The 25,188-nt window shown below is 36.4% G+C and overlaps 1 protein-coding gene across 2 annotated transcripts in view; it reads left to right on the top strand.

The window, feature by feature from the left end:
* MIB1 (MIB E3 ubiquitin protein ligase 1) overlaps positions 1–25,188 on the top strand; it is a 118,409-nt gene that overhangs the window by 5,301 nt on the left and 87,920 nt on the right. Inside the window, exons 1-3 of one of the 2 annotated variants that reach the window (XM_037508747.2) lie at positions 16,589–16,678; positions 22,020–22,191; positions 24,664–24,793. In XM_037508747.2, coding sequence (XP_037364644.1) covers positions 16,606–16,678; positions 22,020–22,191; positions 24,664–24,793 — 375 coding nt within the window. In that variant the 5' untranslated portion in view covers positions 16,589–16,605. Of the gene's footprint in view, positions 1–16,588; positions 16,679–22,019; positions 22,192–24,663; positions 24,794–25,188 lie in introns of those variants that run through there. The other variant, XM_037508746.2, reaches the window with a different exon arrangement.

Here is a 25,188-nt window from a genome sequence, read left to right as displayed (position 1 = left end):
AAGTTTCTTTTTAGTTCCTCTGTCCATTTTTTGACTGGATTCTTTTCTTTGTTGTTGTTGATTCTCATCAGCTCTTTGCAGATTTTTGTGATCAGTCCTTTATCATTAGTGTTGGGTGCAAAAATGTTCTCCCAGTTGGTGGGGTTTCTCTTTGTTTTTGTTATTGTCTCTTTTGCTGTGCAGAAGCTCTTTAATTTGATGTAGTCCCAGCTGTTGATCTTTGCCTTCACTATCACTGCTTTGGGTGATGTGTCTGCAAAGATGTCTTTGATATGCAAATCACGTAGTGTTTCGCCTATATTTCCTTCTATGTATTTTATGGTTTCAGGTCTTATGTCTAGTTCTTTAATCCATTTTGAGTTGATTTTTGTATATGGTGTGAGGTAGTGGTCAAGCTTCATTCTTTGTCTGGAAGTTTTATGTGTGGTCTATAATATTTTGGCATGTAAACTGTTTTCTTTTAGGTGACAGACATGGTTAGTTTGAATTTGTAGTGTAGGTTTGTCAAAACTTGAGAAGAGAAGCATTTAGTATATGTTTGAATGATATAGCTTCTATCTTATAGTCAAATATGTTTTTAAATATGTGTAAATATATGTTATTGTTGAACTGGTTTGGAATTGATTTTGTGAAGTCTGTAATCAAGTAGGTATAGTTTTACCTTTTATCATTTAGGTACTGATTTTATAGGATTTGGGGGAAGCGCATGTGATGTTAATTATGCATATCTTATGATTAGTTGACTATAGTGGTGTTACCAGAGAGAGTGGAGAAAATGATTTAAATTTACTATTGTTACTCTCTCCCCTTCTGGATATGAATAATAAAATGTTAGATGTATGGATGATCAGGTTTATTCAAAACTAGCTTACAATATAGTTGATCCAGGCTGTTCTGAAGGCAGTTCTTTGTCCTTTTCATCCACTCCTAGCAAAGAGTAATTCTTAGGTCACATGTTGAAAAACTCTAGGTGTTAGTATTTAGTTGAATGTTTAAAAGTGCTTACCGTGGATAAAAAATGAAATGGATTAAAGTCCTTAGTTTTTCATTTATGAGACCTCCTCTTTCTCTTCTGATCTGGTTTTAGAACTACAGGAGAAAAGAGTTATGTAAGGGCAGAGCTTTAGAAAAAAGAACTTTGGGAACACTATTTCGGAAATAGGATGTCAGACATGGGAAGGATGAAATATTGGAGAATTTCTTACTAATGGTATCTGTAAGAAAATTTGATTTACCTAGAGATTCCAGCTATTTTAGATGTATGTAAAGTGTTTTCTCATTCTATCCCATCTCTTGAAACAATACTCTAAATGATGAAAGTCCATTTCATTTTAATACTTTCTTTGCCTTGTAGTTTGGTTGAACTGAGGACTTCTAGAGTAGTGACCCACCTACCAGTACTTCTGAAATTTTAGTAAGCATGCAGATTACATGGGCACCTTTAAAGATGTAGATTATGATTGATCAAGTCTGGGATTCAGAGTAGTTCTATAAGTTCCCAGATGATGTCGATGTTACTAGTTCATGGTCACACTTTGAACAGCAGTATGCTAATAAATGATTTCTTTCTCTCTTTCTCTGTTTTGCCCCCTCCCTCCCTCCTTCCCTCCCTCCCTCCCCTCCCTCCCCTTCCCCTTCCCTTTCCCCTTCCCTTTTCCTTTTCTTAGCTGGGGTACAGGCCAGAGGCGCGGGAGGGTGAGAGGATTCACCAGAGGCAGAGTGGGGACCAGAGACAGACTGGGGACCAGAACAGACCAAAAGCACTGCTGAGGGGAGCAGCGGGCGCAACAGGATAGGTCTGCTGTGCTATGTGGGAATCACTCTGGCTGGCCGGGAATGGAAAGCGTGCCGCAGAGGCTGTGGACAGCCTCACCACGTTGTGCTCAACCTGCTGCGCCATTGGGGAGGCCCCCAGTAAATGATTTCTTGAGATGTTCAGACACTGTTTTCTTTTGTTCCCCACAGCAGATTCTAGGCCTTGATTGTCAGTAATATATGCCTTCAGTTTTAGAGATTGACTTTATTTGGTTGGGAGAATTGTGTGTATAACTGAAATAAGAAAATATGAAACAGCTTTCTAATGTGTGTATTCTTTCCAAGTATAATGATATCAATGTATATTTCTGATTCTGTATTTTACTGCCTTATTCCTCTGATTGGATTAGATCTTTTTTGGATGTATTCCAGGTAGCCACCCACCAGGCTCTTTTCCACCATCTTGAATTGTTAGGTAGTGTGATCCCAGCGCACTCTGTGCTTGCTTCTGTGTATTGTCACAGATATGCTTTGTAATTGTCTTTTGCACTAGATTATTTGAGCAGGAGTGTATATATGTGTGAGTGTGATATCCATGTATCTCCATCTTCTAGTAGAACTGACTCTGAATGAATATTTTCTGAATAAAATACTCTTTTCAAAGATCTTTTGACTCATTTAATAGGAGGTTAGGAAATACATTATACCGAAATAGATAAAAGCAAATAGGTTCAGGGAGATCATGAAATTTCTTAATTCACAATACTGATGATTGGCAGATGTAGGAATGAACAGTCATTTAGATTGTTGCTCCCCCTTCTCCCCTCCCATTCTCTTTCTTCATTTATAGGATAGTAGCTCAGAAAAATGATCACCATTTGTACTACTTTTCCTGTGGGGAAATGGATTAGGAAATTTAAATAACCAACTTACAAGTGAAATTTTGTGATGCTACCTATTGTGAATTGATAAGGGCTTTGTATTAAAAAGTCTTCTCTGATTTTTATTTTAATTATTTCAGCAGATTAAACTATTTAAAATGTGTTTCCATAATAAAAAAATGCTCATTTATTTAAAAAAATTGAAAATAGCTAGAAATACAGAGAAGAAAAGAAGTTGCCCGTAATTCTGTTTAGCAGGGACAACTGCTTTAGTATTTTTTTTGCAGGTTCTTTTCACAGCATTTTTTTTAAAAGATTTATTTATTTATATAAGAACTGGGGTATAGGCCACAGGCACAGGAGGCTGAGAGGATTCACCAGAGACAGAGCAGGGAGAAGAACAGGCAGAACAACTGAAAACACTGCTGAGGGGAGCAGCAGGCTAGGTCGGAGAGGTCCAACGCGCCATGTGGGTATCTCCCTGGCTGGCTGGGAATTGAACCCGCGCTGCAGAGGCTGCGGACTGCGCTCAATCCACTGCGCCACCAGGCAGGCCCCTCAATGCATTTTTTTTTTTGCACAACTGAGATTTTAATGGTATATAGTGCATGTAGTGTTTTTTTCCACTTAACATACATGCTTTCTTTCTAAAAATTAAATTTATTCTTCATATGGGGAAATGTGGCAGCTATTTTTACACCTTAAACTTAATTCACTTATAGAGAAGTAGATATGAACTCCCATTTCTCCTCCTATGAGTGGTATGTTATATAGGCTGTTCTTTTTTTTTTTTTTCAATTAGTTTTTTTTAAAAGATCATTTATTTATACAAGCACTGGGTACAGTCAGAAGCACGGGAGGGTGAGAGGATTCACCAGAGCCAGAGTGGGGAACAGAACAGGCAGACCGATGAAATACACTGTCGAGGGAAGCAGCGGGTGAGGCAGGAGAGGTCTGTGCGCCATGTGGGACCCTCACCGGTGGCTGGGTATCAAACCGGTGCTGCAGAGGCTGCAGGCAGCTTTGCAGCCCAGCGCTCAACTGCTGCACCACCAGGGGAGGCCCCTATATATGCTGTTCTGTAGCTTTTTTTTTTTTTAAACATATTTTGGGCATTTCTTTGTGTCAGGATGTAAAATTGTCTTACTGTTTTTTGAAGGTAGTAATATTTAATAGTTTTTGATACTTAAAAATATTTTGCTTAATATTCTCCTTTTGATATGCATTGTTTCCTTATTCTGTTCATTTAAAAAAATGATGCAGTAAGCATCCTTGTGTATATTTATCTTTGTATACTTAATAGCTTTTCTTAATTTGTTGGGATGCTATCTTTTGTAAATGTTTAAAAGCTTTTTAAAAAGTTTTATTAAAAGTCTTTTTCTTTTTTTTAAGATTTATTTATTTATGCATACAAGAACTGGGGTACAGGCTAGAGGTGTTGGGGGTCAGAGGATTCACCAGAGACAGAGTGGGGAACAGAACAGGCAGACTGACTGAAATACACTGCTGAGGGGAGCAGTGAGCAAGACAGGCAAGGTCTGCTGTGCCATGTGGGTCACCTCCATGGCTGAACGTGCTGCAGTGGCTGTGGATAGCTTCATAGGTTGAGTCTTAACCCCTTGCGCCACCAGGGAGGCCCCTGGTGAGGGTCCCACATGGTGCACAGACCTCTCCTGCCTCACCCGCTGCTCCCCTCAGCAGTGTATTTTGTCAGTCTGCCTGTTCTGTTCCCCACTCTGGCTCTGGTGAATCCTCTCACCTTCCCGTGCTTCTGACTGTACCCGGTGCTTGTATAAATAAATGATCTTTTTAAAAAAAACTAATTAAAAAAAAAAAAGAACAGCCTAATCATTTTCTTTTAATGATTTCAGTGGATTATAAAAGTGTGGGACTTTCCTTGTAAATGACTGACTAAATAGTATCTTCACTGAGAATCTTTGCCTTTTAATGGAATATAAATTTCATATTTATTGTGATGATGTATATATATTTTGTCCTTATTATTGCTACCTTTTTTATTTTCATGTTTAATTTTCCCCTGGCAATTTGGAAGTTTTATCACCTGTTTTTCTGTTCTCCTAATGTTTATCTTTTAATATTTAGCACATGTGTTGAAGAATTAGTTTTGTATACATGTAGAAAGCTAAACCCCTTTCCACTGCCAATGGAAATTAACTGAAAAATTAGACCAGTCAGTCTGATTGTTTGCATCATCCGCCCTACAACCCCCCTTAAAATGAAATTAAACTTCACAGTCATGTTGCCTATAATTAATTGGATTAAAAATGAAATGGTACTTTCTTATTACTTTATATCTCATGTCTTTTCCTTTCATTTTGTGTAAAATCCTTTCCTTTAAAAAAAAAGAAAGTAAATAGTTGGGAGTCCTTACAGGCCTCAAATTTGCTTTATTTCACTGTCCTTTTCACCCTCAAATCTAACTAATAATTTGTGTAGTAGTTTCTAGGTTCAAAATCCTTTTTTCTCAAAACTAACTCTCTGGGCTTCCCTGGTGGTGCAGGGGTTAAAGACACAGCGATATCAAGCCATTGCCAGCCACTGCAATGAGTTAGATCACCAGCCAGGGAGATAGCCCATATGGCTCAGCAGCAGACCTGTCCTGTCTCACCTGCTGTTCCCCTCAGCAATGTATTTCAATAGATCTGCCTGTTTTGTTCTCCACTCTGTCTCTGGTGAATGCTCTCACAACCCCACACCTCTGGCCTACACCTCAGTTCTTGTATACATAAATAAATCTTTAAAAAAAACTAGCTCTTTTTCCTTTCCTTCTAGCATTTAATGTTACAGTGAAAGTCTTGTGCTAGTCATTGGCATGGCTATTTTGATTAAATTAATGTAATACTGTTGAAAATTGTTATTACATTGTTACATTACATTAATTGTTGTTACATTAATATGTAACATCTGGTTATAGATGTAATTTATAGTTAGCCGCCTGTAGAAAACATCAGTCTTGTGAAAGTTTTTGCTGTCAAAGCAAGTAAGTGAGCTGCTCTGAGGCTGTCAGATCCTCCAACTGGTCAACCTTTACTTTCATAGTGTTGTTGTTGTTTTTTTTTTTTTTTTTTTACTTTCTGGGGAGTCTTAATCCTGTGCTCCAAACACAGTAGCGCAAAGTCCCATTGTCTTACGTTTTTGAAACTCTACCTTTGGCACATGATATGACAGTGCATGTCTGCTTGTGAGATCTTATCCAACATTCAAATTATTGACATCTCACCTCATTTATAAAGCTTCTTTTGTTTTATGAAGAAAATTGTGGTAGTAAGATTTATGATTGTATGTGTGTGTTCAGGGGACAACATAGATCATTACTTACCTGCTAAATTTACCATTAGAATTTAGAAGCCAGCTAGAAGCCACCAGTTAAAAGCCTTTACTTCTGAAATAAATGAATTAGTGTAATGTAAGTACAAATTTTCCTTTAACTTTGATGTAATAGTAAAGAGTTAATAACTATTCACACAACTAAATTACAGCTAACCCAGAAAATACAAATTAAAATAGCTTTCACCCAATCACTTTGACAAAAATTTAAGTCTAACAATAATATGATATATATTGATAACAAATATGGGGAAATCAGAACTCTCCAACTATTGCTGGGAAAGTAAATTGATACGGTCTCTTTGAGAAAGTTTGCCAGCACTTTGTAAACTTCAAAAATGCATGTATTCTGCATTTTAAGTGTTTATCCATGAGATTCTCAGGTTTATCCATAAAGAGGTATGTCTAAAAAAAAGTCATTGCAGTATCCTTTATAAAGCAATACTTTGGAAACTACCAAAAGTTTATATGTAGGATAATGAGTATATTATGTTACTTGAGTCCAGTAACATTTTAGCAGTTAAAGTGAAATAATTGGCCTATATTTACTGAATATATATTTAGTGAAAAAGTACTTTTAAAAGAGAAATTATGGATACTATCCTTTTTATGTAAAATTAAAAAAAATTATTTTTGGAAAAACATGTATAAGCCCCTGTGCTTAAAGGATCTCAACTTTGGGGTGGTATTCTTATATTTAGTTTCTTATCAAAATATTCTTTCTAAAATGAAAGTAATATGATTTTTCTTAAAAATCTTGGTTTAATATGTTAATAAATCAAGTATAATTTTTTTTTTACATTTTAAAATGACAGGTTTATTAGGAAAAGGAGAAAGAAAAAGAGAGACACCTGCATAGTCACAGGTGGTTAGGAGAGCTGTTGCTCCTGTTTTGCAAAGGGAAACTGTTTCTGAAAAGAAACACCTGCATAGATACAGGCAGACAGGAGAGCTACCTCTGAAAGGGACGAGCTTGTTAAAAGAGACACTTGTGTAGACACAGACGGGCAGTCTTGCTCAAGTCTGGGATGAGAGCTGTCTCAAGTCTGATTCTAAAATCATTTTGTTATTGTCAGTTTTGTGGGATGCTATAGCTTTTAGAAAACCCCCCAAATATAGATTATAAATCAAAAGGGAAGTGCATTTCTAATATATGTATGCTAGTTACTAGGCTCTTGTCTATTAACTCATCTCTCAGTTTTCCACCTTGTGAAGCTGATTTGCACTCACTTTCTCCTTTGTCTGGATCTCTATTGTTTCTGCCAGTAGTGGGTGTTAGATGGAGACTGGAGACTGGGGGCCTCCCCTGGTGGGCGCAGCGGTTGAGCACTGGGCTGCGAGGCTGCCTGCAGCCTCTGCAGCGCTGGTTTGGTTCATTCCCTGGCAGCCTGCGAGGGCCCCACCAAAAAAAAAAAAAAAAAAATAGGAGACTGGAAGTCTGGAGGGGAGAAAAGACTTGCATTTTCCTGTTTCACTTAATTTTTTTTTTTTTTGGGTTTGTTTTAAAGATTTATTTATTTATTTATGCATACAAGAGGTGGGGTACAGGCCAGAGATGCTGGGGGTGAGAGGATTAAAGGGGGTGGACTCTCCTTTAAGCTCTTGAATTTTAATAACCCCATTAAAAAAAGTTTCCCCATTTTTAGAGATAGTAAATTCATGTAGTTTCTGTCTTCTGAGTGGACCCATACTAATACAGTGTGCTTAGTAAATCTTGATCTTATTTTTCTATTCCATATACCTGTTAGGTAAAAATTTTTATTGAAATTTAGCTAGCAGTGTTTTCTGATGCTAATCATTTATTACTTATGAATTGGAAGATATTTCCCTGACTAAATGAATTCAAAATCCACTGAATTTAAAATGATGTAAAAATTATTTTTTTAATGATTCAGATGTGTGAATTTATGGGTGATACACATCATTTCAGAATTAAAAACCACATAATGATGGAAACACCTCCAGAAATCCAAGCCTTTCACAAGGCTTCTAATTTCTTTTGGACAGTATTTCAATTTTCTCATTTATTGTCAGACATCATCTTTCCCTGGAAGTTACGGATTAAATGATAGAAAAAAAACTCCTAAGGAGCTTATCACGAATAACTACAGAAATATACAAATTTGGAGCCCTCATTTATTTTGTAAAAGAAAAACCTGGAACTCATTTCCTTAATTGTGACTTAAGATCATGAACATGTATTTCAGTCAGTCTGCCTGTTCTGTTCCCTGCTCTGTGTCTGGTGAATCCTCTCACCCCCATACCTCTGGCCTGTACCCCAGTTTTTGTATAAATAAATAAATAAATCTTAAAAAAAAAAAACTTGATCATTTAAAAAAAAGATCATCAACAATACATTGTTTTGTATCATTAGGACATAATCCATTTAACTAAGGTACAAAAAAGCTGTAGTTTATCTCAGTGCACTAGAGGTGAGCAACAGTATAACAGTATTGGGCCTTAATGTTCTCAAACTCCCACTCACCTTGAGTACATCTTGTGTTCCTAGTGTGATATGTGATTTTTTGGTAGGGTCCATCTGAGGTGCTGATTAATTTAAATTAGTAAAGCCTAATTTCATTCTTAGCTTTTTAGGAAAAGAGTAAAAAGTAAAAAATTTAATCGAAGTTCACAGCCCTTTATTCAAAATACTTGGTACTGAGTTTATGAACTCATATTTTGGAATGATAGTATGGTATATTTGCCACATAATAAATAATAGCCACTCTGTGGTTTATAGCAGCACCCTGTACTTAAATACTGTAGTGAAGCACAATAATTATACTAAGGATAAGTAAAGACTACGTACTGTATATAGCCTCTTGTTCAGATAAAATTCAGGTTACTGAGTTTTCTGCTAACTTACAGCAAAGCTTAAGAGTTTTTTGATTTTTGGAATTATAGATAAGAGACTTCATTAGTTTCAAATTCTGTGTCTTGTGGCTCATGTACCTGATTTGAAAACCATTGCTCTGAGTCACCTGGCAAGAGCTTATGCACTTTAAATAGCAGTAGGAAAATGACTTTTTTAGAACATTCTGCCTCATCCTCCTTAAATCCATTTCTTTACACACATACTTTCATATGTCCTCCCACTTTTTAACTTGCTTCTTTTATCACCATGTCCGATTTGCAATGATAGAGTCATTTCCTCAGATGGAACTAGGGACATAGCAACAATTTTTATCTTAGTCTATGAAAACAGGTCCTTGTGAAATAGCCTGGTACCTTGATTATCTTTAGATTGTTTCCGAGAGAAAATGGGTTCTGAATTTTAAACAGTCAGTTTATGAAGGGCTTGTAGAATACAAATATGCTAAAGTGGTGTTGAATTAGTGGATAATGAAATAGCAGATAGCCCAGACTTTAATTTTTTTTAGGATTTATTTATTTATGCATATAAGAACTAGGGTACAGGCCGGTGGTTGGGGGTAGGTAAGAAAATTTACCAGAGACAGAGTGGGGAACAGAACAGGCAGACTGAAATACTCTGCTGAGGGGAGCAGCAGGTGAGACAGGAGAGGTCTGCTGTGCCATATGGGTAGCTCCCTGGCCGGCTGGGCATAGCTTCACAGTGCTGTGCTGAACCCCTTGCACCACTAGGGAAACCCAAGACTTCCTTTTTTTTTTTGGTGGGACCCTCGCCCGTGGCCGGGGAATGAACCGGCGCTGCAGAGGCTGCAGGCAGCCCTGCAGCCCAGTGCTAAACTGCTGCGCCACCAGGGGAGGCCCAGACTTTCATTTTTGACTTTGGAATATTTGTATTTTCTTTTTAAAAAACATGTTTTTCTTTCTAGATACATTCTCTGGTTGATATTAGTTTCTATTCTTAAAGAACACTCATGACATGAATATTTGATTTTCTCTAGCCAAGGGTTTTTTATCTACTTTCATGGAATAGTAGAGTACTAGCTTAGCAGGAAAATAAAATTATTTGTTCTTTCTAGATTTTATGAAGTGGACCTGTTAACTTGGGGAATGGATTAACATTTGCTGAACTCTAATCTTGTGCTAAGCACTTTACATACTTTATCTCATTTGATCTTCATAAAAATGTTTGGTAGCTTCATTTTACTGGTGAGAAAACAGGCTGTAGAAATGAACTGGCAAAAAGTTGATGATGGAGATTCATTCAAATCCCGGTTTGTCAGTCTTTTTGATTTTTTTCCATTTCATAATATTTGTCTTTTTTTGAGACTTAATTCTTCACCTGTAAAGTAAAGTTGAAGTAAATCCAGGTAACACAGGACAGGTATTTTGCTTTTAAAATGAAATAATGGGGCTTCCCTGGTGGCACAGGGAGTTAAGATGCAACCTGTGTAGTTGACCACAACCACTGCAGCACAAGTTCGATCCCTGGCTAGGGAGCAACCCACATGATGCAGCAGACCTCACCTGCCTTGCCCGCTCCTCCCCTCAGCAGTGTGTTTTAGCCAATCTGCCTGTTCTGTTCCCCTCTGTCTCTGGTGAATCCTCTCACTGCCCGCCCCCCTCCCCCATGTCTCTGGCCTGTACCACCATTCTTGTATGCACAAATAAATAAAAAAAAAAATGAAATAATGAGTTTTTACCAGTTAGTAGGAAAGTGGTTAAAATACTTAATTTTGGTTGAGCTCATTAATTTTCTACCCTTATGTCACAAGTGTTAAAAATTGTCAATGATATGCCACTTTGACAGCTTGTTCGTTTGTCTGAGCTATGTGGGGCATGATTGTAATTTTACTATACAGGCTTGTAATAGATTAGTAAAGCCTTCAAAAATACATGGAGAATCACTTGCCCACACAAAAGATATAATGTTGGCGTTGTAGATTTTGAGTGAGACACCTTTACAGATGTTTTCTTAAGACTTAACAAGAGTTGGTAGGGAGTAGATGGTGTCTCTACTACACACTGAAATAAAGTAAAAAATAATCTTTCTCACTTTTTTTTTTAAGATTTATTTATTCATGCATACAAGAACTGGGGTACAGGCCAGATGTGCGGGAGGGTGAGAGGATTCACCAGAGACAGAGCGGGGAACAGAACAGGCAGATTGACAGAAATACACTGCTGAGGGGAGCAGCGGGTGAGACAGGAGAGGTCTGCCACACCATGTGGGATTCTCACTGGCTGGCTGGAATTGTACTCACGCTGCAGAGCCTGCAGACAACTTCACAGTGCTGCGCTCAACCGCTTGCACCACCAGGGGAGGCCCAATCATTCTCACTTTTTAAAATGTATCTCTGAGATATATTTGAATTTTAAAATAGGCTTTACTAGCATATTCTGAATTCAGTTGGTAGAATGGGAAACATAAAGACCTATATATGAACTTATTCTTCAAATAAGATCATAGCTAAATAGAGGAAAAAACCTTGTAGAGCGAAGAACTTAAAAGACCAAGCTTGTTATCAGATCCACCTGGTTGGGAATTTGAACCTGTTAACATTTTTTTTTAAGATTTATTTATGCATATAAGAACTGGGGTACAAGTCAGAGGCATGGGAGGGAGGTGAGAATATTCACCAGAGACAGAATGGAGAACAGAACAGGTAGATAGACTGAAATACACTTCTGAGGGGAGCAGCAAGCAAGTCAGGAGAGGTCTGCTGCGCCATGTGGGTTACTCCCTGGCCGGGGATCGAACTTGTGCTGCAGTGGCTGTGGATTGCTTCATAGGTTGCATCTTAACCCCTTGCACCTCCAGGAAAGCCCCAAACCTGCTAACTTATTAATGTTAACTTTAGACAGGTTATTTCTCTGTGCTTTAATTTCTTCATCTATAAATGGGAATAATAATACCTTTTATAGTATTTTTGGGAAGAGTAAATAAAATGGAGAGCATAAAACTTGGTACTGATAAATAGTGGTGAGTATTATTAGTAATGACAATTCTATTTTCATTAATTTAGTATTTTTCAAGAGTAAGCCATCCAGGTGGCAGTTCACAAAGACCTCATCTTTATTAAGAATTTTAATTTCAGGTGAAACAATTTCTAAATCATTAAGTAGTTTGATGGTGCAGGGAGAATTCGATGAATACTATATAGTTGGTCAACCTTCTTTAATCTCTATTATATTTTGTCATTAATTTGGGTTTAAAGATGAATAAATTTATAAATTAGAAATAGGATCTCTCTGGACCTCCCTGGTGGTGCAGGGGTTTTAAGTCTCAGCACTATTAAGTGCCAGCCACTGTGACATGAGTTTCATTCCCCGCCAGGGAACTAACCCACGTGACACAGCAGACTTCTTCTGTCTCACCGACTGCTCCCCTCAGCAGTGTATCTCAGTAGATCTGCCTGTTCTGCTCCCCATTCTGTCTCTGGTGAATCCTGTCATCCCTTACCCCCGTATCTCTGGCCTACACCCCAGTTCTTGTATGCATAAATAAATAAAAATAAATCTTAAAAAAAAAGAAATAGGATTTCTCTATTGAATTGCCTCAAAGTTGTAAGTAATTACAATAAGTAATAGCTTTTAAATGCTGGTTAATGACTTGTAAGTTATTTTTTAATGTTAGGTACAGTCTTTTATGGCAAAATGTAGATGATTAACTAGGCTATACTGGTTTACTAGGAATGTTTTTTTTATTTTGAAAGTAAAAAAATTATCACATGATGTTGAAGGTATACAAGTAGAGACACCCACTTGGAAACAAAGTAGTACTAATATATTTGAAACACAATGTGTACTTCTTCCCAGTGTTATTCCCTTCCTTGCTCTGGTAAGAGAACTGTTATCTAGGAATTAATACCATGGATTTCTTTACATTTATATTATGTTTATATATATGTAAACGTATGTATTTGCAACATTTTGTATTCTTGCTTAATTTTAATAAATTCAGCATTATGATCGAAGGATTCATCTATGTTGTATTGTATGGCTGTTAAACATTCATTTTAGGTGTTCCATTATATACCTAATGTATGTTTCCTTTTTTTTTTGTTTGCCGTTTCATTGGTTTACAATATTGTGTATGATTTAAAGGAATAGATTCACACCTCTTCAGACCTCTGTTTCCACACCATACCCACAACCAAAGTACTCATAGTCCTCTACCATAGTCTGTCAGATCCTTGCTCCTTTTGTTTTCAACCCTAGTAGCCTCAATTTTGTGGCCATAATTCTAGGGTTTGTTTTGGATTAGTTTTGTCTGTTGCTTTGTTTTGTTTCTCTATACTCCACAAATGAATGAAATCATCTGGTATTTGTCTTTCTCTTTGTGACTTATTTCACTAGGCATGATTCCCTCCAGTTCCATCCATGTTGTTGCAAGTGGTAAGATTTCATTGCTTTTTTATAACTGAGTAATATTCCATTATGTACATATATATTATTTCTATATCCATTCATCTTTTGTTGAGCATTTAGGTTATTTCCATAAATTGGCTATTGTAAATAATGCGGCAGTGAACATAGAAGTGTGTATATACCTTTGAAATGGAGTTTTTGCATTTTTGAAAAAGATTATGCATACAAGAACTGGGGTACAGGCCAGAGGTGTGGGGGTGAAGGATTCACCAGAGACAGAGTGGGGAACAGAACAGGCAGGTTGACTGAAATACACTACTGAGCGGAGCAGTGGGCAAGTCAGGAGAGGTCTGGGCCATGTGGGTCCCCTCCCTGGCTGGGGCTCGAACTCGTGCTGCAGTGGCTGCAGATAGTTTCATAGTGCTGCATCTTAACCCCTTGCGCCACCAGGGATGCCCCAGTTTTTGCATTTTTTTAAAAATAAATACCAAGGAGTGGCATTGCTTGATAATGTGGTAAATCTATTTAATATTTTGAGGGCCCTTCATACTTTTTCCATAGGGGCTAGACCAGTTTACATTTCCACCAACATTGTATAAGTATTCCTTTTTCTCTGCATCCTGGCTGTTTCTATTTTTTTTGTCAATGAACAATTAATATTGTTTTCTTCTTTCTGTTACTCAAAATGATAACTTAGCTACTCTTGTTCCATGTGAAGTGCTTCATGTAGTACTTGGAGCGAGAACTCCAGTTCTCTTTTACTGACCTTTTCTATGTAGAAATTTAACATTTTACTTAAATTAGTGCTTTGTGAATTTGAGCTGTTTTCATCAGCTCTCCTAAGAACTTGAGGTTATTGATCATCAATAGCATTTTTGCTGTTCTTATAAAATTTTTCAACAAAAAAGATTTAAGCTATGTGTAAATTTTCAAAGTTATTGAATTTAGGCAAGATGCAGTTAAAATACAGAGCAGATGGTCATTTGAGTATTAGTAGAATGAGTCAAAAGCCATCATTGGGCGGTTCATTTAATGGTGACAGATGTCTTCATAAAGCTTAGCAAAAGGGAAAGAGAATTAACTCCCAAGGGTAATAAGGTGTTCTATAAGAAGGAGAAAAAGCACTAATAGGTTTAAGTAGGGAATTAAGTTTATGAAATGAAAATTTTAAGGAATAACTTGCTGCACAGCTGAGGTTTAGACTTGGAGTGGAATGTTTTAAGTGAAAACGAATTGGGAAAGTAAGGGAAAACAAAAAGCTACCAAAGTAAGAGAGCAGTAAAATGTTGGACTTGTTTATTTAATTCTCTTTATCCTGTTTTCTTTAAGTCTAATTTTTGTTAGGTCAATTAATTGCATTTTCATTAAAAATTCTGTAGTGCTCATTTTGGTAGTGGAATGGGTTGCTTTGTTTACTTTTTCCAATTCTCAACATTAGTCTGTTTCACAGCTGTTCAGTAGCCTTGTTGGCATTTGAACTGTGGGAACCAAGAAAGGATTTGGATGTGCTTTTGTCTGCATTAATTATTTTCCTGAAGTATTCTTTAAAACCATGTATTGTAGAAGGGTTTTGAAAAAACCGGTTATTGTGTGTTTAAATGGTTCCTTTAAAAGAAAACTTTCACTTGATTATGAGCTCATGAATGTTATCATTGTACTTTGTGGAAAATGAACTTAAAAGATGAAAAATATGGAAATATAGAAATAGCTGAAAACCAGACTCCTTTTTCCTTTTTGTGGAATGGGGAGGTTGGATACATTTTCCCCAGGCCTTTCATCACCTAACTCTCATTTTAAGAGCTGCACAGTTAAGGATAAACCTGCATGTGCATATTGGATACTGATTTGTTTAGTGCATTTTACATTTTGTGATGAGATGGGAGACCTATTACAGACCTTTTTCAGAAACTTAACCATAATGTGAACAATTACTCTTTTGGTATTTGATATTATGTTTTTGGCCGTAGTGCTTTCCTGTGGTAAGACAGGTTAGACTATTGCCAGCCACTGTTACTTAAGCCACTGTAACTTAAGACACATGGCAATGAGAAATGTACATAGGTAAGTATGTATTTTCTTTTCATGAGCATAAAATATAGGATAACAGTCAAATAAAAACTTATAAGTAGCAGTATATACCCATTGCTTACAGTAACTAATTTCAAAGTTGTTTCTGTAAATATTTAGAATCCCTTATATTTTTGTTTTAGTTTTTTTTTTAAGATTTATTTATTTATGCATACAAGAACTGGGGTGTAGACCAGAGGTGGGAGGTGAAAGAGGATTCACCAGAGAGAGTGGGGAGCAGAACAGGGAGATGTACTGAAAATACACTGCTGAGGGTAGCAGTGAGTGAATCAGGAGAGGTCTGCTGTGCCATGTGGGTTGCTCCCTGGCCTCCTGGGATCGAACTCATGCTGCAGTGGCTGTGGATAGCTTCACTTTGCTGTCTTTAACCCCTAGACCACCAGGCAGGCCCCTGATTTATTTTTTATTATTTTTTAAAGATTTATTTATTTATGCATACAAGAACTGGGGTAAGAGCCAGAGGCGTGTGGGCTGAGAGGATTCACCAGAGACAGAGTGGGGAACGGAACAGGCAGATTAACTGAAATACACTGCTGAGGGGAGCAGCGGGCAAATCAGGAGAGGTCTGCTCTGCCATGTGGGTATCTCACTGGCTGGGGATTGAACTCATGCTGCAGTGGCTGTGGATAGCTTCATAGGTTGCATCTTAACCCCTTGTGCCACCACGGAGGCCCTGATTTGGTTTTTATTTTGACTATAAGTAACATACTGGAATCTGATGATTATTATACTACATATTAAATATCTCTGTGTTTTCACACATTTTGAGGAATATCTTTACAGTTTTTCTATGTACATGTATGACATGATTATATAATTTTAAATTACCAAATGGATAGTGTAGTTCTTTGCAAACTACTTTTTAAAATAATACAATTTGTCCTATCAGTAGCATATCTTTTACAACATGGTTTAATAATTGTATAGAATTTCCCTTTGTGGATTATCATAGTTCATACATAAATATGTATTTTCACATGAAGTCTCATGTTTTCAACATCAGTTCTGTTAAAGTTTATTTCAATCTGATGCAAACTATGGCTATAATTTAGTATCTTTGGATATACCTTTTAAAAAATTAGAAGGCAGGATCAAAATCTTTCAAGGCATTGAAACATTTTGCAAGTGTCTTGCATAGAGGTTGTGTCAATTTATACAGTTCCCTCTCAGTGATATGTGACTCACTTTCTTCAGACATGCATGTACTGATGTATTTTAAATCTGTGCCAATTTGAAAGGATATTGGTTTCTCTTGTTTTAGTGTGCTTATACTGAAACTGAATAGTTCAAAACTATGCTGAACAAAATGATAAAGTGCTCTATTTCTCCTCACCTATGCACCACCAACTGCTGTCAGCTCTTTGGGGGTAGGTTTGTTTTCAGATATTCTCTTGTTATACACTATGTATATGTGTACTAACAGGCTTGTATGTGACTTGTAAGTTTTGTCTTGTGTTTACAAAGGTTTTGCTCAAAATTATAAAATATGCTATTTAACTTTTTTCCTAGCATTTTTATGATTTCCTCTTTGCATATTTAACTCTTTAACTTATCTTATTTTTGGCATCTTGTACTATAAGAAGAGATAATTTAACAAAGATAGTAATTTAAAAAAAAGACTTGCTTTTTCCAATTAAAAAATTACCCCAAACCTTGGTGGTGTGAAATAATTACCCCAAACCTTGGTGGTGTGCATCAGACAGTTGTGACATGGCTTCTGTGGGTCAGGAAGTTGGAGAGGGCTGCAGAAGAGAGGTTGGCACAGCTGGGCTTCTTTGGGTACATCTTTATACTTCCTTGTGCCTCACCATGTGGTCTCTCTTGTACTGGTGACTTAAGGGTAGCCAGTCTTGTTCCCAAGGGATAACAGGGCATGAATCCCAAAGAAAAGAGCAAGACCAATAGACACAGATGGACAAGTGGTGCCTGCATTCTTTTGATTTAACCTCAGCAGTCACTTAGTGTCACTTCTGCCACCTTCTGTTGATTAAGGCAGTTGCAGAGTCTCACTGTCAGAAGAACTCTTGGGATATATATATATATATATATATATATATATATATATATATATATGTATATGTATATATGGCCCTCTTTGGAAAATACAATCTGCCACACCTTTCCCCCATTTAAATTATACACCCAGTTTTCCAGGAATATAATTGGTATAAAATGCATATATAAAAAAGGGGTATACCTATATTTCAGTATTAAAATCTGTGAATTTAAAAAATTCATATTGTGTTCTTGGCATTTCTCATTAAAAATTGCAGTTTTATGAAAATTTAATATAGGTTTAATAGGCCTGCATCAGACAGTTGTGTCAGTGCTTCAAAATCTTTATCTGCTGATAGTTTTTAGAATTTACTTTAAAAAATATCCTTTTGTGATCCACAGTAATTTCTAACTTTTGCACTCTTTGTGTTAGGAAATAATAATTACAGGAATAATTACAAGATTTTGTTTTCAAAATGAACATTATAAGGAATTGATTACATTTTGATTTAAAAGAAAATACAGCAAATTCTTAGTAATCAAAGGGATGATTATCCAGTTTATAAAGTATTTTGTTCCTTTTTAAAAAAAATTAATTAAAAGAATGAAACTTCTATATATTGGTTTGCATAGTGAAAAAGGAAGGAGGTTGCATTTAGTCTTGATTTACATTCTGAAAGACTGAAGCATATACTAGGGAATGCTGGTAGTTTTGAGTTGTGTAGCTATAAATCTGTGTCTTAATTTTAGTATGCATTCTGTTTAGAGTAGAGTATAATTTCTTTTGACTGTAGTTGATGGTAATTTTCATGCTTGATGCAGTTGAACTTAATTAGCCTTAGGGCAGAATACATCATTATCAACTGATGGTATGTAGGCTATCTTATATGGCAGTTGTGTCCTCTGTTGCTGTTCTGGTGTGGACAATCAAAAGGGATTGAGGAGACAAGTATAGCTTCATGGAAGTCACAAGCTTTGGGGAAAAACCTGAGATAAAGTAGTAAAAGACCAGACATGGAGAAGGGAGATAATTTGCTAAAATGGGGATAGACCCGGTGGTGCAGCGCTTGAGCGCTGGGTTGCGAAGCTGCCGGCAGCCTCTGCAGTGCCGGTTTGCTCCCCAGCCGCCTGGTGAGGGTCCCACATGGCGTGTAGACCTCTCCTGCCACCTGCTGCTCCCCTCAGCAGTGTACTTCATCAGTCTGCCTGCTCTGCTCTCCACTCTTATTCTGGTGAATTCTCTCACCCTGCCGCGCTTCTGTCTGTACCCAGTGCTTGTATAAATAAATAAATTTAAAAAAAAAGTTAAAAAGGGCCTCCCCGGTGGCGCAGCGGGTTGAGCACTGGGTTGCGAAGCTGCCCGCGCCTTTGTGGCGCTGGTTCGATCCCCGGCTGCTCCCCGGCCACCGGAGGAGGGTCCCACATGGTGCGCAGACCTCTCCTGCCGCCCGCTGCTCCCCTCAGCAGTGTACTTCGGTCCTTCTGCCTGCTCTGCTCCCCGCTCTGGCTCTGGTGAATTCTCTCGCCCTCCCGCGCTTCTGACTGTGCCCAGTGCATGTATAAACAAAAACAAACAAACAAATAAGCAAATAAATAAATGAAAAAAAACCCTCTATTAAAAAAAAAAAAAAAGTTAAAAAAAGTAAAATAAAATGGGGATAGACCACACATGAACAATTGAATGTTCTCTATATGCAGTCTTTGAGAAATTAGGTTCTTTATTTCCATGTAGGTATTTCAAATTTTCCAGAAATAGATGATGATTCTGATCTCTAAATTATTTAAACAGATGACTAATACACTTAATAAATCTCTGTTAAGATTACATGCAATATAATTCTTTAATTTGCATTTTATTTTAAAGCTTTTTAAAGTGTGTTAATTCTGTTATATCACTTACGATTCACAGTGTCCCTTTTTATACGTCTTAGTCTGCTTGGAATATCATAACAAAGTACCATAGACAGGCTGACTTAAGCAACAGGAATTTCTCACGGTTTTGGAGGCTGGGAAGTCCCAAAATCAAGGTGCTGGACAATTTGGTTACCTGGCGAAGGGGTCCGTTCCTCACTTGCAGACAGCCGTAACTAATGCCCTCATTTGGCAAAGAGCGCGAGAGTGTGAGCTATAGGCAGGGAGACAAGACATCTCTCTGTTCCTCTTATAAGGATACTAATTCCATGATGGGATGCCACCCATATTACCTCACCTAAACTTAATTACCACCCAAAGACCTCACCTCCAAATACCATCAATTGGGGGAACGAACTGGGTTTATGGTTTTAACATAGGAATTTTAGGGGGAACACATTTAATCCATGGCATATATTGAAAAGGATTTTCTCAATTTATAAATGACTCTTGGTCCCAGAGAATTATAGAACTAGTATCTTAAATTACATATACTTGTTTTTACCATTTAATTTAACAACTTAAATAGATAGGTCAGAAATCATGTTTTGTTATTTTCTAGTCTAACTCTGTAATTTATGTCTAAGTCTCTAACTTTATTTCATATTCCTGCCAAACAAGAAAAGCTGCTACTGATTCATCGAGCATATTCTGTGTTCTCAGATTTCTTTTTTCTGCCTTTGAAATACTAGGTTTACTATGAAGTGTCCTGATTGTTTTTTTTCCATTTAGTTTGTTAGATCATTCTTTCTATTAGTAGAGACTTGGACTTTCTTTTGTAAAGTAGCGTTTTTTTAATTTTTTGTTGGTGGCTCACTTTCTGGTTTTTAAGTTGAGTAGCTCTAGATTTCAATTATTGGAGCCTTTGTCTACTCCCAAATATATCTAATACTTAGATATTTGCTTTCTCTTAAATGCTTCATTTATCATTTTTGGGCAGGCTACTTTTTTTTCCTAACGTGTAGCCATCAAATTCTAAATCTCTGTGTTATGTCTCTCCCTTCTACTATCATTACCCTGACTTAAACTACCATTATCTCACCTGGACTGCTGCATAAACGTATGATTGAACTGCCATTCTCTAGTCACTTTCACTTTCTTTTTTCTTGTTCTCCATACAAGAGTGATATCTGAAAGCATCAGCGAGCCTGCCCACAGTTCTAGTCAAGAAAGTAACTGAATAAATCAGAAGGTACTCATGTCCACTGTCTTTTTTCCTTGCAGTCAAGCATTTGTGTGGTAAGAAATGCAGAAGGATTGCACACAAAACATATTTGGTGTTGGCTGTTCTGCACTTTTGTAGTTCACTCGGCATTCCAACTTCCTTTAAGTATTTTTCCCCTCTCCCTTCCTGCTTTTTTCCTTCTTAACCATCTCAGCTCAGACATAGGTTTGTCCCCATGTTTTACTCTTTATTTAGAATCTGGTTACTTACAGGATTTTAAAACCTGGTATGAATTATATAGGGTTTCCCCCCTTATCAGGAAGTAACAATAGTATGTTACAGTATATCAGTTCTAATAGAGTTTAATAATAATGTTACTGCTTTTGTACTTCACTTCTTACATATACATCATATTCTTACTTGATTCTTAGGACATTCCTTTTTTTTTTAAAAAGAACATATTGCTTCTTCCAAAGGGAACTGAGATTCTGAGAACTAAATTGATTCCTTTTATATAATTATACAAAATAGAGAATAAGATGTTGAACTCCCATGTTACCCATTTTCAACTGAGCAGTCTTGTTTCATCCAAACCCCATATTATGTCCCCATGTCTTCCCCCCCAATTATTGTGAAATAAATACTGTTATTTTTTATGTAAATGCTTCAGTTAAAATTACCTTGTTTAGGGCATAAAGGTAGCTCTTGACAGAGCCAGAACTTGAATCAAGGAGAGTGTCACTGTTGTATGGACAACATAGCCCATTTTAAGTTCACCATCGGACTTGACCTTCTAGCATATATTCATAAAGTAATGACACTGATGTTCACAGGTCACTCACTGTTTTAAAAAAAATACTGGTTTTAATTGCTGAACAAATGATCTTAATATAACAGAATAGCAAAGGAACATTATCCTGAAATCTTACCCTAAAATATCAATTATTTTCAGTACTTTATAGTGGTTTCTTTTATAGTTCTGATGTCTATCTTGTGCATTTATGTCAGTGCTTTTCGTGGAGGTCATATCACCAAGTATTTACTTCCTTTTTTCAGAGTTTATTACTTCTTGTTTCTTAAGGAAAAACAAACTCATATATAGTGTATTGTTTCCCTTTAAACTGGGGGACTTGCCTGCTAATCATTTTCTAAAGTTTATTGTTTATGGAAAAAAATGTTGTTAATGCCTAGGAATAATTTCTTAAATGATAAGTTTTCATGAGATGATAATAAAATTGTCTTCTGGAGTAAAGTTTTACCTGCAGAATAGGTTGAAATTCCACAAAAGTATTCTAAATGTTTGAAGTCTGAAACGTCTACATGGTGGTAAAGGATTCTTCTTTCTTTCTCTAGATTGAACCTAGGTTTCAGTTTGTGGATGAGAGGAGGGAAGGTGCTATTGAAAAATATTCTCACTAATGAGAAAAGGGATAGAAAATGTTTAGACTATAATTTGTACTGGTTAAAATACTTGATATCTAATCTTGAAACTATGTATGGTTTATTTGAAATATTATTTCCTTTTTTTTTTTTTTTTTTTTGAAAAATTTGGCTCCATCCTTAAGTTTTCCCCCAGGGAAAAATATTCAAGTAAATAATAGTTATAATTAATATAAGATGTATCCTTGTTTTAATAGGCATCAAGCATGATGGAACCATGTGTGATACCTGCCGCCAGCAACCAATCATTGGCATTCGATGGAAATGTGCAGAGTGTACAAATTATGACTTGTGCACAGTTTGTTATCATGGAGATAAACATCATTTAAGGCATCGCTTTTATAGAATTACCACACCAGGAAGTGAGCGGTAGGGAAAATAATTTTTTTCTTCTGTCAAAATGTCTTGTTTGTGTTCAGTTTTTATTCTCATTAGCCTTAAAATTAGGATTTGGAAATAGCTTCTGACAGTTGCTGCAGTACTAGGAGGTAGCATATAAGCAGGCTAGATGTAGACTGGACCTTAAGTAGTGAAAAAGAGCTATGTGAAAGTGGAGTTGTGTATTTTTTTCCAATATAATCTGGACTATTCTTTCTCTTGCAGAAACTTGGCACTACCTAATGTTTGGAAGTGCAGGGGCAGCCCAACAGAGGCTGATTATTTTCTTCTCATTGTACATTTTATTTTACTAATTGTTACTGGGTACTGGGTGAATACCAGGATCCATTAGTTAAATCAATAGGGGTTTATTAAGACTGGCAGCTACTTTATTTGTGCAAATTTGAAGATAGGTAAGATTTTTTTTCTTTTTTTTTTTTAAGATTTATTTTTTTATTTATACAAGAGCTGGGGTACAGTCCAGAGTTGCAGGAGGGTGAGAGGATTCACCAGAGACAAAGCTGGGAGCAGAACAGGCAGATGGACCAAAAGCACTGCTGAGGGAAGCAGCGGGTGAGACAGGAGAGGTCTGCCTCGCCATGTGGGATTCTCCCTGGCCAGCCGGGAACTGAACCAGCGCTGCAGAGGCTGTGAACAGCTTCATAGCACTGCGCTCAACCCGCTGTGCCATCAGGGAGGCCCAAGATGTTTTTTTCTTAAGGAGATTACAAGTTAAGGGATTATTTGATCAACAGTGTTTATCATGTGATCTTTTGAATTGTTTTGGATATATGTGTTAAATTTCTTAGGAGCAAAGAAAAAGGAGGGTTAATTGTGAATGGGAACAGTGTTTTAGGTGACTGCAACTTCTCATGTAGATAAAGATAACACATAAGAGCAAGAATCTTTCCTTTCATAGGGAGTTAGTAGGAGTAGTAAAAAATGGATTTTGGGGTCAGACTGTTTTGACTTAAATCCTGCTCCTGCTATTTATTAACTGAGTAACTTTGATGAAGTTATTTTTGTGTTTTGCTTTTTGATTTTGTGAATAAGAAGGATGTAGAAGGATAAGAGATGACCCTTGGAGAACCAAATTGATCCAGATAGTTGAGTGTAGAAACGTTTTCAAGGTCCAGTGTCTTCTGTAAGTACATAATACTTTGGAGACAGTTTAGTGTAGGTCAAATCTAGGCTACAGATATATTTTACTTGGGATATTCAGTGCTCTACATTTTTGAATGATTACTAATCTTTTAAAATAAGGTGTTTTCACATAGAAATCTTATTTTTAAAATATATACTCACATAAACATACACACCCAATTATTAGAAGACTGTCAACACTAGTCTTGGGTTTGTTTCTGGCAACAGTTGACTGAAGGAGCATCAGCCCCCTTCAGATAAACTATGCTCTGGAGTTTACCGGAGTCCTTCTACTCCCTGTTGTCTTCCTAACACTGAGATCAACTACTACTTGCTATTTGTCATTGCTGTTGTGCTGTCTTTCTTAGACCCTCATTTATATTACTTGCCTGACAGTTGTAGGGCTTTGGGTTTGCTTCCTCTAAATTAGTGATAAATATGGTGATGCTCTGAAGTGATTAGGTTCATATCCTGACTCTATTACTATTTACCTTCTATCATTTTTAACTAATTACCTCTTTGAGACTTTTTTCTTTTAAGGGGCACACCATAAGTCCACCTATTACTTCATCCTCATCATTACCTGTGGAATGTAAGAGGTACTCTTTTATTAGAACAAAGAAAAATCTATTTTCAAAAAGACCTATTAAGTAATCTTGCTTAAAAAATTAAATTACAAAGATATGAAATAACCTGTGTCCACTGGTGGATATAGAAAATGTGGAATATTATTTAGCCATAAAAAAGCAAATCTTGTCATTTGTGACAACATGTATGAATGTTGAGGGTATTAGGCTAAGTGAAATAAGTCAGAGAGAGAAAAACAAATACTGAGAGAGGAAAACAAAAACAAATCCCACTTATACATGGGATCTAAATGCTCCCCTCCCTCCCAAAAGCCAAAAAAACAACCAATCAACCAAACAAACCTGAATTCATGACACAGAGATGGTTGTCAGAGATGGTGGGTGTAGGGGTAGAGCAAAACTGATAGGTACAAACTTATATTTATAAAATAAATCATAGGGATGTAATATATAGCATAGCAATTATAGTTAATATTGTATTGCATATTTGAAAGTTGCTAAGAGTGGATTTTAAAAATTCATTGTAAAAAAATAAAATTCATTGTAATAACTATATGGTGACTAGACTTATAGTTAATAATACTGATTGTGATGATCATTTAGCAATGTATGCAAATATTAACTCATGTTGTACACCTGAAGCTATTATAATTGTGTGTCAATTATAGCTTGATAAAACAAAATAAATTACTGTTACCTATTTTTATATAAATTTGAAAATCATTACTTTTAGGGTTCTGTTAGAGTCTCGTAGAAAATCTAAGAAGATTACAGCCAGAGGGATCTTTGCAGGTGCCAGAGTGGTACGAGGAGTGGACTGGCAGTGGGAAGATCAGGATGGAGGAAATGGGCGGAGAGGAAAAGTAAGATTTTTTTTTAATACATCATGTTATTCTATAATATTGTGTGTTAGTAGATTTTTATTATTACTACAATTGAATTTCTTGACCATTTTTTTCCCTGTGCCAATAATAATTTTTAAGACTGTCATTTCTTTAAAAAAAAATGGAAAGTCTAACCTTTTCTGTTGTGATTGTTGGAATTCCTTGAGAAGATTTTACCTTTCCAAGTAGATTTTACCTTTCCATCTTTAGGCTTCATATTGCCATTTTGTTGCTCAGAACATCCTGTTTGGGCCAGTTCTTCGTAGATCATATCTTTCTTGCTATTAAAATTTCATTTGAATTTACTTGTCTTATATTCTTTTTAAACTTGTTTTATGTTCTGTCCCCTCAAAGACTTATTTCTGAAGAGTAAT

Source organism: Talpa occidentalis, unplaced genomic scaffold (genome assembly GCF_014898055.3).
Source record: "Talpa occidentalis isolate TD23 unplaced genomic scaffold, MPIMG_talOcc4v2.1 talOcc4.13, whole genome shotgun sequence".
Lineage (NCBI taxonomy): Eukaryota > Metazoa > Chordata > Mammalia > Eulipotyphla > Talpidae > Talpa > Talpa occidentalis.
The sequence above is the reverse complement of the archived record's forward strand: the minus strand, read 5'-3'. Positions and strand labels throughout refer to the sequence as shown.